At 37.3% G+C, this 15,439-nt stretch overlaps 1 protein-coding gene across 1 annotated transcript in view; it reads left to right on the top strand.

Moving 5' to 3' along the window:
- Positions 1-122: 122 nt before the first annotated feature.
- Positions 123-15,439, top strand: part of TAF2 (TATA-box binding protein associated factor 2) — a 55,445-nt gene continuing 40,128 nt past the window's right edge. Inside the window, exons 1-9 of the mRNA XM_082755398.1 lie at positions 123-708; positions 2,216-2,270; positions 2,899-3,059; positions 9,121-9,239; positions 10,549-10,690; positions 11,051-11,282; positions 12,036-12,220; positions 12,794-12,907; positions 14,259-14,358. Coding sequence (XP_082611524.1) covers positions 656-708; positions 2,216-2,270; positions 2,899-3,059; positions 9,121-9,239; positions 10,549-10,690; positions 11,051-11,282; positions 12,036-12,220; positions 12,794-12,907; positions 14,259-14,358 — 1,161 coding nt within the window. The 5' untranslated portion in view covers positions 123-655. The remainder of the gene's footprint in view (positions 709-2,215; positions 2,271-2,898; positions 3,060-9,120; positions 9,240-10,548; positions 10,691-11,050; positions 11,283-12,035; positions 12,221-12,793; positions 12,908-14,258; positions 14,359-15,439) is intronic.

Below are 15,439 nucleotides of genomic sequence, written 5' to 3'. Positions count from 1 at the left end.
GGCAGCGCGCATGCGCTTTAGGCCATGCTGCGACCCCCCCTTACCCCTCTGGGGTTATTTCTCGGCTTTTGTTCTCTTCATTTTTATTATTTTTCTCCTTCAATAATGTCCGTTTCCTGCAGGCGCGGCGGCGCCGCTTCGGGAAAACGAGCCGCTTTTGCGCTCGCGGAGGGAGCCGGCCGTGACCTTTCAACCGGCGGGGGTTAAAGGCTGCCGACAAAATGGCGGCGGCTGCTGAGGCGGGGAGCGGCGGGGCACGGCGGCGGCGCTGCTGAGGGGGCTCCGCCTGCAGCCCCTCGGCTCCCTCTCGGCTTGCAGCCCCCCCTCGGCCGTGTTCTCTCCACAGAAAGGTCCCCGGGTCCCGGCTCAGCTCCGTCCTTCTCGTGGGAAGCAAGCAAGCGGCGCCCCCGGAGCGGTATTGGTGTGCGAGGGGTGCGTGTGCCGCCTGCGGGAGGCTCTGCGGGCAGGCTGGATGCCGCTCGGGGGGTAACCGCGCTGCGGGGGCCGGCCGAAGATGCTCGACTCCGGAGGCGCCGATCCGCTGCGGAGATGAGCCCTGAGGAGCGGCGGGAGGCGACGAGACGAAGGGCCCATCGAGCGGGGATGGTGCTGCTGGCGGTCTGACAGCAGTGTGCGTCTGGTGCTGCTCTTCAGGATGAATAGGAAGAAAGGAGACAAAGGATTCGAGAGCCCGAGACCGTATAAATTATAAGTATCCGGTTTTAAAAAATTGTTGTGCTTGAGATCAGCGTGCGTTTTGAAGCAGTCCTCAGGGTGCTTGTCCACCTGAAAAGGTTGGAGCTCTGGCTTACAGCGTAGCTTGCTCTCAGAAAACGCGTATTGTGGGGTTATGTCCTACTGCGTGATCTTGTAGCCAAAGAATCTGTAAGCCCCCAGTCTCACCATACAAACATACTGAACTTCTGCTCTTCAGAGCTTAGAGATCCTTCCACGCAGCATCAGCACTACAGATCATGCCGTCAAATTTCATTCTTCCTGCTGTGTCAAGCCGTTCTAGTCTTGCAGGCCTTTTCCATATACGAACACATGTACATTTGTAAATAAAAGCAAACATTTGTGCCAAGCAAATGATTATGTTTATGCAGTTGTTACTTTGTTTGTAACCTAGCTGTAAAGAAATTGGTTGCAGATTTCAGAGGATCTTTGCCTGTATTTTATAAAGGAATCATGAAGTTATTAAATCTGCAACAGGAACGTGTTTTTAAATAGAATTACGGATGTTAGTGTATACATTTTAATGTGTATGTAGGCAATTTGAATCCATCATTGGATGCTGGCTTGTCTCATTTTCTTGTAGGATTTTTTTATTAAGCTTTGTTAGTGGAAGCCAAGTTGTTTTTTAATACATAGAGTACTTGAGTATGTTCATCTAATGTGTGACATGGCGTAAAAGTTGCGTTACAAGGTTATATCGTGAGTCAGTACTCTGAAGTCCTGTGAAGATACCATCTAGTACAGAAAAAAAATTAGCAATAACTTCCCAAGTTTTAAAAAAAGTTGGAATTACTATTTTATCTCTCATTTGTAAAATCAGTTTTATTTACCAGTGGTTCTAAAACACAATTCAAAACACAATTCACAACTTAAGTAAATGCATTTGACTTGTTTAAAATACTATCTTGATTAATATATTATCTTTATTTAAAATATTATCTTTTATACTAATAGTAAAAATGCACGCTTTTTTTTTTTTTTTAATGTATAGTACCCACTTATATGAATTATGTACGAGAAGCAGCTTCCCAGATAGATGTTCCACACATCTCTGATCGCAAATGTTACGGCTGCATGCCACTTCCACTGCTGAGCATCACTGAAGTGTTAGAACTTGATTCCAAACCATTAGTAATACCATATTTTTGCATACTGCTATGTGATGTTCAAAAGCCGTGCTGTTATCTTCTTCTGTTATTAGTAATGTTCGTTCTTACACTACACTTTGATTTTATTGTAATTCTTCTGACTTTGCGTGTTACTTATATTCATTATTTGTTTTGGACCACTTATGTGAGAGACCTAGGCCATCGTTAATTCTCCTTTTACAAGTATATGCTCTACGTGGAATAGAATTTATCTATACATGCATATATACCATAAGATCTCCTGTTTTTATAAATGGGTTGAAAGATTATTTAAAATACTTGTAATTATGCAAAACCTTACTTATTTACTTTTTTTTTTTTTCTTCCAGCACGACTCACCAGGTAGTTTGTATCAACAACATAAATTTTCAGAGAAAATCTGTTGTAGTAAGTATTGTTTTTAATAAAATACAGAAGTAGAAATGGAAAGTCTGGATTTTCTTCATGATTTTAGAGAGAACAACTGCACACATAAGCTGATAATGTTCTTCGGCTTCTTTATGTTTTACGCTTTCTCAACTGGTGCTTTTTGTAAGTCTGTCATTCCTAGAGGTGCCTAAGATTGGATGCCTTGTAATAGTGAATACTTTAACTTCTGTGAGGAAGGGTCTTGAGTTGCTGAGGCTTTTTGTGAATTTAGGCGTATGACTACATAAATTCTGCCTAGGTTTTAAGAGTTGTTGTCTCATACTTAGATGCCAAAACCTAAAACATGGTGATGGAAAAAAAGGATGGTAGTAACTTGAAATCTAGGCAGTAGAGGCAAATAATTTCCCGTAAAGTAAGTATTTTGAAGTTCTATTTTTTTTTAATTATTTCACAACTGGGGAAATTCACCTGTTAAATTATATGAAAAAATATTTTTAGACATCTACAAGGGAAAGACAATTTCATTTTTAAATATAGCATTAGCTTTTACCTGCGATTTTTCTCTGAAAACGCATTAGGTTTTTAATATCTTTACATTGTGAACTGATAAAGTCTTTATAGAAGGTTTTGATTTATGTTTTCATAGGGTTATGTGGAACTGACAATATTTCCCACGGTTGCAAACCTGAATAGAATCAAACTAAACAGTAAACAGTGCCGCATTTACAGAGTAAGAGTCAATGACTTAGAAGCAGCTTTCATCTATAACGATCCAACGCTGGAGGTTTGTCACCATGAGTCAAAGCAGTAAGTGATGCATTTAAAACTTTTCAGATGGAGTGTTTTCTCTTGTTGTGAAGCATGACCTATTTTATACTGGCTAGTTTTACCTGGTGATTTCCTGATAACAACATAAGTTTCTATCAAAACTTCTGTTAGTGTGACTTATTTTGGGGGAAGTTTTTTGACTATAATTTTGACTCTTAAGTTATTCTTTAGAATTTCGTTCTCTAATGTTTCTTTGTATGGTTTTGTCAAGTATCAGATTTTTTAATTTTTTTTTTTAAGTACTTTATGGGAAAGAAGTGGTAGGAATCCACTAGTAGTCTCTCGGTGCTTTATGAAATTGTCTTTTTTTTTTTTCCCCATGGCAAGAAAATATCTTTGGCTGAAATGTTTTTATCTTTGATAGATTTCAGATATAAGCTTCATCTATGGACATCTTATGTGCTTATTTATTTAAAGAGAAAATGGTGACATTATTGTGCCAATAACATCTGCTCATACTCTTGTAGAGAATGTTTTACAGTGGTGTGAGAACATTCATACGAGAGTTGCGTGTGATAAGACTGTCTTTTTTTTTTTTTTTTTCTAACTTCAGCACAGTTGGTTAGGTTGCGGCAGTATAATATTCTTTAGTCAAAAGCTACTATATTCTGATAAAAAATCACAATTTTTGCAGGAAAAAATTATCATGTGCAATGTCAGATTTGGATGGTCTTTCCCATCTTTAAACCAGTGAATATGGGATCAAAGTTCATGGAAATATTTCCCAATTCCCTAACGAGTTTTTCTAAACATTGTTTCTGATGTTACTAAATATCTCCAAGTAATTTTGCATAGCGTTAGTTTATTGCTTTCAAACAAACAATATGAATAAGGCAAATCATGCAACCGTATCAGGTTAATTACTGGATTACTAAATTAAGAAGCTTATTACTATCCATCAGACATTTCTTGTGTACCATGGTGTCCCCAGAGTGATTGCTCTGAGAGATCTGCTGGCCAAGAAGATAGAGAAAGCTCAGTGAGCAGCTTCAGAGGTGATACCACCTTCATTAACTCACATGTCTGATGAAGACAGATCTGAGCTAGCTAACCTACAGTTCTGCTGCTTGGATTTTTGCAAACAGTGATGTTCTCAAACTATGTAGCTATACTTATGTATCTATATATGTATCTAAACTTATGTATCTATAAGAGGGTTGTCTACTCATTGCCTTAATGACTAGAGCCTTTGAGATGTTTCTCATCCCGTCTTATTTTTCAGGTTAAGCCTGATTTTTAAATCTTCTGAAAACTAGAGTATTAGGAGAACTTCTGTTCTTAAGTTCTTGGGGTTCAAGTGCTATTTTCTCGTAGAACTGTAAAATATCTTGAGTTGGAAGGGACCCACGAGGATTATCAAGTCCAGCTTCTGGCTCTGCACAGATCACCTGAAAATCAAACCAAGTTTTATACCAAGTTACCCATCTTTGGACTAGAACTGCTTACATCTGACACTCTATTCCTTTATTCATCGTATATGCAAGAGTTTCAGAAATTCAGTTTGCTAATATAATGTTGACTTACATAAGACACTGAACTAGATCTCAGTTCTGAAATTTTGTCCTGATGCTGAAGCACTTGAGTCTATTAAGTAGCTCTTGTCAGTTTTGTGACTTGATTTTGTTGTTGCTGGTTGTATTATTAAGTCAGAAATTTAAAATCTTCATCAGGCAAAGCAGGGAAGATTCTAATTGTTCTGAACAGCTAGAAGGTAGACATCAAAAGTTTAAAATAACCTCGGTCAAACATTCTTTATTAGTATCATAGATTAGGGTCTAAGTCCTAAAATGTTATCAGAATTATAACTTGAAAATTTGAAAGAAGTTTCAAATTTTCTCACTATCTGATATTGAAGAGCAAATTTAAAAACATAGTTTTCCACTTGTTTTGAGGAAATTGTATGGGAAGAAACTGATAAAAATCTGATTCTTTTGTTATTCAGTAAGAGAACATAATGGCTAAATGTGTTCACAAAGTTAATTAAGTCTTTATTGAAACTTACGTTCGTGTTTTCACTTTTTTGATTGGCTCAGTTGGGTGAAGTTTGCAGAAGCATTAAAGGACTTTCATTTGAAGCACTCCATTTTGTTAAGTAAGGGGCTGGGGGCGATAACCAGTGAATCCTGAATGACATACTAGGACAAGGCATGCAAAGTGAAACACTCACAAAGGGTGAGAGCAGCCCATGGTTTTCACTGGTGCAGGTTTTTACATTGCCATAAGAACTTGCAGAAAGACTCTATTAAATAACTCCAGTGTTATTCATAGATTTGAAAGACAGAGGTCACCAAATGTTCTTCACAAACAGCTAGTATGCATCTTGGCAACCTGTTCATTTAAAATCAGTAGATTTAAAACTTTACTTTCCTGTGATGTGTAGCAAATAAAAATTAGTTTAACTGTTAAGGTTTTATGTCCAAATACTTTCTAGTTTTTAATGATGCTTTTGGTTTGTTAGATGCTGATTTCTAGAAGAAAAATATAAACTATGTAGAAGAAGTTCTTACTTTAATGTTCTTACCTTAATTGTCAAAGATAAAGTATTTTGAAGAAGTCTTGCTCCCCTAATTAGCAACAGAATTCAATTAAAAATGAAAAATTCTGTATTTTAAGCCACTGCAATTATTTCTATGGGAAGACTTGCTCCAGCATCTGTGACTTGAGATGTTATGCTCACTGATACGAGGTGAAGGTCAAGTGAAGTGGTTAAATGTTTGTTGTTTATGGTGTACAAATTTAGGCATGCAAGAACTTTAAGAGGGTTGAGAAAGTCAAGATTAAAGAGAGCTTTATCTATGAAATACAGTTAAAGCCAGCTGAAATTGTTTCTGACTCATTATGAAGAAATTCTCTGCTGTTTTTGTGTGACATTTTCTGTCAGATCAGTTTTGTGTTCTAGATCTGGAATCCAACTTTTTTTTTCAGTTTAAGGTATATTGTTATACTCTGTTATCTCCTTCTGCAAAAGTTATTGACATGCTTTCTGTCACTGTATAGTGTTGGTGTAGTAGAAGGTGGGACAATTTTTTTAATCTTTTATGTTGTCACTTCTGCTGGGTAACAAAAACTTATTAAAAAGATAATTAGAAGTTAGTAAATTTTGTAGAAAATGTTAGAAAACTTCAATGAGTACATTAAGTATATTTTCAGCTTTGATGCCATTGCTAGTTTGTCCATGGGTCCCAAAACATCATTCAGGTAACATCTGAAAGCCTTTTAAGTGTTATGTGTCAGTCTTCAATCTTGTAATTTCTTCCCGAGTCGTCAGGACATCACAGCTTTTGATGTTGTTATAGATGGATGAGCTTAAGATGGTCAGTTCTGGCCTGACTGAACAGAGTCTGGATGGGTATAAAACACTTGGTATAGTTTTTCCTTGTGTACACAAGGTGGCAGAGAATCCCGTTTAGCTCATACATTTAAGGAGGAGTTGGAAATCTTGCAGAGACTGCTTCCAGCCTGCAAACAGTGTTAGAGCATGTCTGCATGGGTCTCTTCTTAGGGCTGTTGCTGTAGTGTGACACATCTCTTGTCCTCTTCTTCCCTCTTTCCCTTGTAAATTTTCGCTCTCTTGACTCTGTCAATATAAGGAAACCATGGTAAGCTGTACATTTGTGCAGCATAACGTTACATAGCGTTGCTGCCACTAGTAGGAGGGATGCTATAAAACATTAATGTGGAGGTATTTGGAATCGATGAGTAGCTTTAAAAAAAAATCTCTACAAGATCACTCCTTTCCAGTCAGTCAACTAGCATGCACTTGGGCTGTAACTAACAGGCTTTTGTGTCAATTCTGATAATAAAATGCGTCTCTACCAGGAAAAAACATGAATGCATATTAGTTTTTCATTGTTGATCTGTGCTTACAACTAGGAAAACTTACGTTTATTTCTTGGACTGTAACTTTTGGCTTGTGCTCTGTTTTTGTTAAAATGGCCACATGCGGTTTGTTGAGAATAGTTTTACCTATGAAAAGATTAATTCGTGGTACTGAGTCTTTAATGGATTCCTTTTACAGTGAATCACCCCTTTGAACTGGAACACTTCACGAAAATAGAAATATCAGAGTAGACCATTTCCCATTAAATGTTAAGCCCTGTGGAGTCTACCTTTTGTGTCATAAAATCATAACCTTTTCCTGTCTATGAACCCATTGATGTTTAAAATATAACCACAAGTTCATCACAAGACTTAAACCTGGAAAAAATTCTTACAGATATATTAGAAAAGGAGTCCCGTAGAACCAGTTTACATTGAAATGAAAAACTTTGAGACTGGAGAATCTAACAGAAATGTTACTGATGTTTTCTGTTGCTAGTTCTTTTTAATTGCTAAGATAGTTTTCAGTCATACAGTGTTTTTAAAGACTTTTTTTCCAATGATAATTGTTTGCCTTCCTAGGATGCTGTTAAAAGTCAGCTTAAAGCCGCATCGCTTGGGGTGGTTCTGATGTCCCTGCCAGTCTCCTGTGCCTCAGCATGAGGACTCCTCGGAGCCCTCAGTATATCAAATCAGGGAGCTAGACCAACCCAAAGTGGACTGCCAAAAATGACTTTTTTTTTCCCCGTTTAGCACTTCGAGTTGCATCACTTCAGGGTCAGATGAACTGTAGTATCCTTAATGAGGGAGGGAACAGGAATGAGTGGCAAAGATGGGGAGACAGAGCGTCAGCTTGAGTTTCATCTGGTTTGAATTGTTCTGGAACCATACTCAAAGCTACAGCAAGTTCAACCTTGTGTTTTTAGAACTTGTTGGTGTTACATTGTCTTATACCCTATCTTTAGGTGCACTTCAGCTATGAAAAAAGAAATCATGGCTATGTATTAAAACTTGGGATTTGGGTGTTTCTCTGTTAGCATGCTCCCATTTACTATTAATGTCCTATTTTCAGCAGCTTCCAAGCAAAGTAGACAAGTTTAGTGTTCCTGACATTCCCAGTCCTGGTAGTGGTGCCAGGGAATGTGTGCGCTATGATTGCCAAAGATCAAGAATTGCATGAAAATATGTTCTCAATATATTTCAGTACTTAGCTACATTTTTCAGATGGGGAAGGCTGGGAATATAAGCATGGCATTTGACTTACCTAGCCTTGCAGGATGATCCTGGCTTAGTTAATTACCCCTTATTCTTCCAAGTAAGGTAACATAATTTGGGTTGAACGCTGTTCTCTCTGTGGGTGGTGAACAGAGAGTGGTTAGATGAAAGAAAGTAAAATCCTGAAATGAGATCATGTCTGCTCTGCGTGGACTTCAGATTCCATGGAAGGATGGAGCCCACAGCCACAAGTTAATTCACTCCATTGTGGTGCAGCAGTGCCGCAGATAGCGTTACACTTGATTGTAGCTCTGCCCTCGCAGTTGCTGTTTTCTCCTGTGGTACACAGCTAAATGCTCAGGATTCTTCTGAAAGGAAAGGTGATGAGTAACTGAAACACTTTCTCCTGGGGTAGAAATCAAATTTTTGAAGAACTGTTTACTAGAGGATTGGAGTTAAGATAGATGTCATGCCCATGTTTTATGGAGTTTAAAAATCCATTCTGAAAAACTATGAAAGCGCTTGCATAAAGATAAAAAAGCGAGGTTATTTCTGAGCTTGATGGTGAATCTTCCAGTATCTGAATGTAATAATACTGAATAATAATAAGATAGCATTCTGCTTTTATCAGCTGCAGCAGTGGACACATGCATTTTCCTGCTCATTTCAATAGAAAACAGTTCGAAGTCACAACATAGGTAATGGTATTACTTTGGAATGAGATGTGCAGTCATTTAAGAGCGAATAGTCACTTAACGAGCTGCATCCTGACTACAGAAGTTTGTGTCTGCATCCTAAATAAATGAATGACTGTAACTTCTTAAAAATTGTTTCTGGGGGCTAAAAGGTGCTTTTCCTTTTACCCCCTTCTCCTTTAAAAACAGAACAAAATACTTAGTTAAACATGCACCGTGAAATTGCGTATAGAAATCATATCACTTTAAAAGTTGTGGGGTTTTCTGTAGCTCAGCGTATACTTTAAGAATTAAATGGCTATTTCTGACAGGAGGAACCTCAACTATTTTTCCAATGCCTATGCTGCCGCAGTCAGTGCTGTGGACCCAGATGCTGGAAACGGCGAACTCTGCATTAAGGTTCCCTCGGAGTTGTGGAAACATGTTGACGGTAAAGTAAAGAGACCATACAGCGAAAGCTGAACTTTAAGATGCCACAGAACTGTTAGCTATGAGTTTCCATAGAAGGATAGTAGATTTAAATAAATAGAAATAGCATTACATTATTTTATGAGATGGTGATTACTGTTTTCTTTTTCCTCATACATCTTTCCATCTGAAGGCTGAAAAATACCTTCATGCTTCTTGGTAGTATGGAGAAATAGTTGCAACACCCTTTACAAACAAACTGGGGTGGTCATGAGCTCAAAAGTATACATGGGGATGTGGGTATAATGGAGTAAATTGGGTGCTAAATTATAACTATTTAAAGCTGCTTACAATATACATGAGTCAGCAAAGAAAATAATTTGCAAGGATCTGTCTGCTTACATGTTGTTTATAAAGCTGTGTTACTTTTTCCCATCTCACTTTCAAGAATGTTCTTTTAAGATTGATTCCATAGTGACAAGGGATCAACTTTATAATCTGGCATACTGGAACAACTGTTATAATAAGTCACTCTCCAATTAGTTTCTTGTATTCATTTTCTGTTGTGGTTTTTATCTATTTCTCCTGTTGATTTGTGGGAATATGGAGGAAAAATCAACTGTCACAAAGCTGCATCGTGCAGTGTTGTCAGTTATATCTTACCAGGAAAGACACTTTTGTTACTTTAGTTTATGTTTAAGTTCCTGTTGTGTCACTTGCAAGCCTAGAAGGCAAAAATATTCAAACAGGTTTATTTTTTCTTTCCCAAGCTTGAATGTCAAAATATGGTGAGACTTGTTGGCTAAATTTCACCATATGCTTGAATTTCTTTTCTTGCCAATCTATTCATAGGTAAGATTTCTGTGGAACTAAACTAAAGCAAGGACACTTCAGTTACAGGAAAAGCTTTAACAATACTGAGAAGTTTTAAGAAACTGCAAATGGCAATAACATGTCTTTTAAGAATGTGCCTGTTACGTGCAGTTTTTGTAAAGAATTATTTCAGCAAGGTGCAAATGAGATCATGCTAAGGGTGTAATAAGTGTATAAAGATTCTTCATTATCCAGGAATAGGGAGATTAAGTGTAACTCCAATTGCTGTTTTTATCAAGTAATACAAATTCTCATAAATTCAAATTGTGTAAGCTAAGCCTAAGAGGTCTCAGTTTTGTAAGGTTGTCTTTTGTGCTCTGTAAAGTGAACCTGTACGCCCATGAGAATGAAGTAAACACATCATCTCGAAAGACCAATAGTCTAAAACTGAATCATTATTCTAAAGTAACTTTCATGAAAGTTATATATTTAATCTCATTTCTGTCTTGGTGCTACAGAGTTAAAAGTCCTAAAGGTGCATATAAATTTTTCTCTGGACCAGCCAAAAGGAGGTCTTCATTTTGTGGTACCTAACATGGAGGGCAGCATGGCAGAAAGAGGTGCTCATGTCTTTTCATGTGGTTATCAAAATTCTACAAGGTAAGAACACAGAATGCTAGACTATATTTCCTATTTAATCTCAAAGCGTAGAAAATAGAGTTTCCCTGAGTTCTTGTAATGTTGAACGTTCAAAAACTTAATTTGTTCTTGAAGGGAGTTCACCAGTGTGAAAAGGCATCTAATGATTAGTAGTAATTAGGATTTCTAGTCATTATAGCTCAGCAGAAGGTAGTGGCAAGGAAATTTGCAGTGCTCTGTAAAGTTAGTAATACTGCCATGTAGTGGGAGTATGTCAGCATTCACAGTGTTTGAGGATGTAGTTTGGAACCTGAGAGAAACATTATCTGTGCAATAGAAACATAATTGTTAACCATTTTTCCCCCATCCTGATTTCCCTAGGTTTTGGTTTCCTTGTGTGGATTCATATTCTGAGCTGTGTACCTGGAAACTTGAGTATACTGTGGATGCTGCAATGGTGGCTGTTTCAAACGGAGATTTGGTGGAAACTGTATATACCCACGATATGAGAAAGAAGACTTTTCATTACATGCTGGCTATTCCAACTGCAGCTTCTAACATCTCCTTGGCCATAGGACCTTTTGAAATACTTGTTGATCCATACATGCATGAGGTAATTGTCTTCAGTGAGGTCTCCTTGTTTTGTAAAGAGCTAGTTACTATTTTTATGTTGATACCTGTGCATATTGATCAAATACAGGTATGTCTAGATACTGTCTCTGTTCATACAGTTACATAGTAAAACTTGTCTAGCAATGCCTGTATTTAAATTTTTCCAAAGTAAAGCCTTTGAATGAATAATTCCACTTATTCCTGAATTCATGGGGCTGATTTAGTTGACGTTGATAACAACATACATCTCAAAATAGGTTTAAATCCATCCTGTTGACAGTAGATGAAAATTAATGCTACACAGTTAAATAGTCTTCTGAACTGAGTTGGACACAAGGTTTTCATTCGTACCAGATCATTGCCATAATGCTGAAGTCCAGTGACTGAAATTTACAGCTGTAGTTTCAGATTGGGTAGGGATGGACTTGGTAAGTTACCAGGCTGGCATAAAGACTCCCCTTTTGAAAGCATAATAGGAAAATATTCGGAAATAGTTATGCTTTATTTGATCCAAAGGCAAACATTAGATTTTTGTCGTCAGTCGTGGCATTCTGTTAAATTTTACTGGTGGGAAATGCTCATTTGTGACAGATAATAGCTGTTTAAAAACAAAAAAAAATCAGTCATCACATCAATTATCACAGCTTGAAAATACTGTTGTCTGATTTGTGGCAGCTGTATTTTTTTGTTACATAAATATCAAGTTCATTATGAACATATTCATCAATCCCATACCAAATTTTTTCCTTTGTAGGTGACTCACTTTTGCTTACCACAACTACTCCCATTGCTCAAACATACCACATCATACCTTCATGAGGTATTTGAATTTTACGAGGAGATTCTTACCTGCCGCTATCCGTACTCCTGCTTCAAGACTGTTTTTATTGATGAAGCATATGTTGAAGTAGCTGCGTATGCATCCATGAGTATTTTCAGGTTAGTATTTGAGAAAATTACACTTTCTAAATCCACAAGCTTAGAAACTGTAGGTCCAAGACTGTTGAGAAATATTTGGTGCTCTTTTTGTTTTTATAGCTTGAGTTTTGGGCTCCCTAGTTTGAAAAAGCTGGATTTCGTTGACATTACAGGCTTTTAACACCATTTCCAATTACATGTATTACAAGGATGTTGGATTTGAATCTTAAATTGGCAGAGGTTTTCTTTCTGAATTCCATGCATGAAATATTTGAGATTGACCTAAGTGCAGACATTTGATAATGTTCTGTTTTCCTTCAGCTGAGAGAAGGTACTGTGAACCATAAAGAGTTTCACCAGCTCAATTACTTTGACTCTACAGAAAAAGTTGTGTATATGCATGCAAATAGCAAGAGATCTGTCTAGATAAAGGTTATTAAATAAGGATCTTAGTATGTCCTTGGAAAGCTAGTCAAAGAATTATTTGTTTTGGCTCTTAAAATAAGGTCTTTGTTTTGCTGTAGTTGTTTTGTGTTTTTTTTTTTGTTTCTGAGCTTGTGCTTATATTGTGTTACTCTTTTTATGGCGGTCCAGCACAAATCTCTTGCACAGCGCAATGATTATAGATGAAACTCCACTGACGAGGAGATGCTTAGCGCAGGCCCTGGCCCAGCAGTTTTTTGGATGTTTTATATCCAGAATGTCCTGGTAAGTACTTTACTTTTGTACTCTCTAGAAAATGGGGAAAAATTAGGAAACTAAACTTTTAATTTGCATGTTGTATTTTAGCAGAATAAGTGAAAAAGTAGCTGTAGAATAAAAGGAAGAGCAATAAAGCCAGCTTAATAAATGAAAATCCAAGAGGATGTGGGGTTTTCATTGTGTTTTGTTTTTTTTTTTTTTTTTTTAATTATTATTATTTGAAAGGGGAATATGAGATATAGGTTCAAAAGACTGTAGTGGTTGAACTTGTCTTCTCTTAGAGGTTGTTGTTACTGACTGTCATAGTGTGCTATGCCACCTGTAAATTTATAGAGGAGACTCTTTTGTATCATCAGTGAATTTCTCAGATGCTCTAGATGAAGAAATGTAACCTGTATAGGAAGTACTTGTTGGGCAGAGAAGTAATAAATAATGGAGAAGCACAGGAGAGGGGAATACAGATGTAGTGCCAAAGGGACAAATTCACTGGGTTGGTAAACTCCCTGTAACTCCATCCCTCAGAAGGTCGCCCACAGTTGTCTCATGTAATTCTGATCAGTATTTATTTTGAAGTCTTTTGCATACACTTTATATTTCAGGCACAAGGGGCTTACTACTTTTTTGTGGTAAAAGCGTATGTTCCAGAGTATTCTTGGCTTCTTAAAAATAAAAAAATAAAGTTAATTGATGCTTATACTAGTAGAATTTCTCTTGCTCTGATGCTTATTACTGGTAATAAGCATCATACATTACCATGTAACCAGGGTTAAGACAGTTTTGTCTCTTGACTCCATTTTGTGTCCTTCTGTTCACCTTCCTCATCAAATGAACTACCTGTCATTTTTAAGCTTCATTTTCTAGCTCATGTTCATGTTCTGTTTTTTCCCCCTGTTTTTCTCTCCTTTAAAGAGGTATTTAAAGAGGTAATTAAATGAGTGTCCACCAAATTGTGAGATACGTACTTTGTCCACTTGCTCTCCGCATGTTCTCCATTGCATTGATATGGTTATCAAGAAATTAAGATAGTCATGCTAATCGTGTAGATTAACAATTGTTTTACTTTAGTATCTATCCACTTCTACCATTTAATTGTTTCTATTTCAGCTGAAATACTTTGCTTTTATGTTTTAATCTGGGCTTCTGTGGTACAAGTTCAGTTTTCACTGGCTCTTCAGTTTTATCGGTCCCAACCAGATGCCAAGTTACATAAATTGGTTCACAGCTCATCAGATCTCTATTGACTTAGAGAAGTTATATAACTTGATGAAACTTGTGGCTTTTTTGAGCTGGTCAAAAATGCCATCCCTTACAAAATGCCTTCTGAAGTGCCATAATTTCTGCTGCTTTCTTATTATAGGTCAGATGAATGGGTGCTGAAGGGAATCTCTGGTTATATTTATGGCCTTTGGATGAAAAAAACCTTTGGTGTTAATGAATATCGCCATTGGATTAAACAGGTAATAACAGTAGCATTTTCTAAATCTTTTCACATCAAAGATGCATTATGAAAATAGAATGTAACATAGTTTTGCGTTACAATCTAAAGAAATTGTAACAAAACTTAGAGCTAAAATATTTTCACTACTTGCTGCAAGGAGAAACACCAAGCATATTAACCAAAATATGTTTCCATGACTGGCTTACCAATAATAATTTTCATTGTCTCTCTCTGCAGTTAGTTTTCCTATTTTTCTTTTGATTTTTGCTCAAAGACAGAAAAGGTCAAAAGGAAGAGTACTTCTTTTTTAGCACTCACAGTAGAATATGGGATTCACGAGGAGGTCTGTTTGGTGAATTAATGTTGCTATACTGTGATGGCCTTTTCCTATACCTCAGAAGGGCTCTGGTGTTAGCTTGGAGTAGTAGTGGATCAGGTATCTTTTTAGCCTTGTTTAAGTCCTAGCTTTATAATAAGCTTTTGATGTCCATGGTGACATTTTCTTATTTCCATTAAGATTTTTGTTTTCCATTGAGAGTCACCTATCTTGAAAAAGAAAGTTCTGTCTATAGCTTACATTTCTAAATGTAATGCTGTGAGACAGGGACTCATTAGCCATAACGGCAGTGAGTCCCCATTCTTTGTCAGTGACACTCATTCGTAGAAAGATTTTCCTCCTCTTATCACATTTTCTTACTGTCCCTCTTTTCCAAATTGGAGTCCTAGCCCCATGGGCTTCATTTATGTCCCTTCCTCACACAGGAACCCCATAAGCCATCCTTATCTAAGACATTTATCCCAGCCCTGCGTTGTGCTATAGAGAACAACAGAACTGGATGTCTTAAAGTCCAGTGCTGCATGTTGGTGTGTTTCTGAGTATAAGTTGCTCACGTTCTTTCCCTGTGGGTTAAGTGCTTCCATGGAGAACTGAGAGGTGCTGCTGTCATAAGGGTGCCAGTTGATACAAATCAATACATGCCAAAATGTCAGCACTTGGGAACTCTTTGCCTAACATCGGGTTGCAGTCAGACACTCTCCCTGTGCTAAAACCGACCCGATTCGATCCAAAAGCCATGCTGACTGTTGGATGATAGCGAGCC

The sequence above is a fragment of the Aythya marila genome (assembly GCF_965140915.1).
Source record: "Aythya marila genome assembly, chromosome: 2".
NCBI classification, from domain to species: Eukaryota; Metazoa; Chordata; class Aves; order Anseriformes; family Anatidae; genus Aythya; species Aythya marila.
The sequence above is the reverse complement of the archived record's forward strand: the minus strand, read 5'-3'. Positions and strand labels throughout refer to the sequence as shown.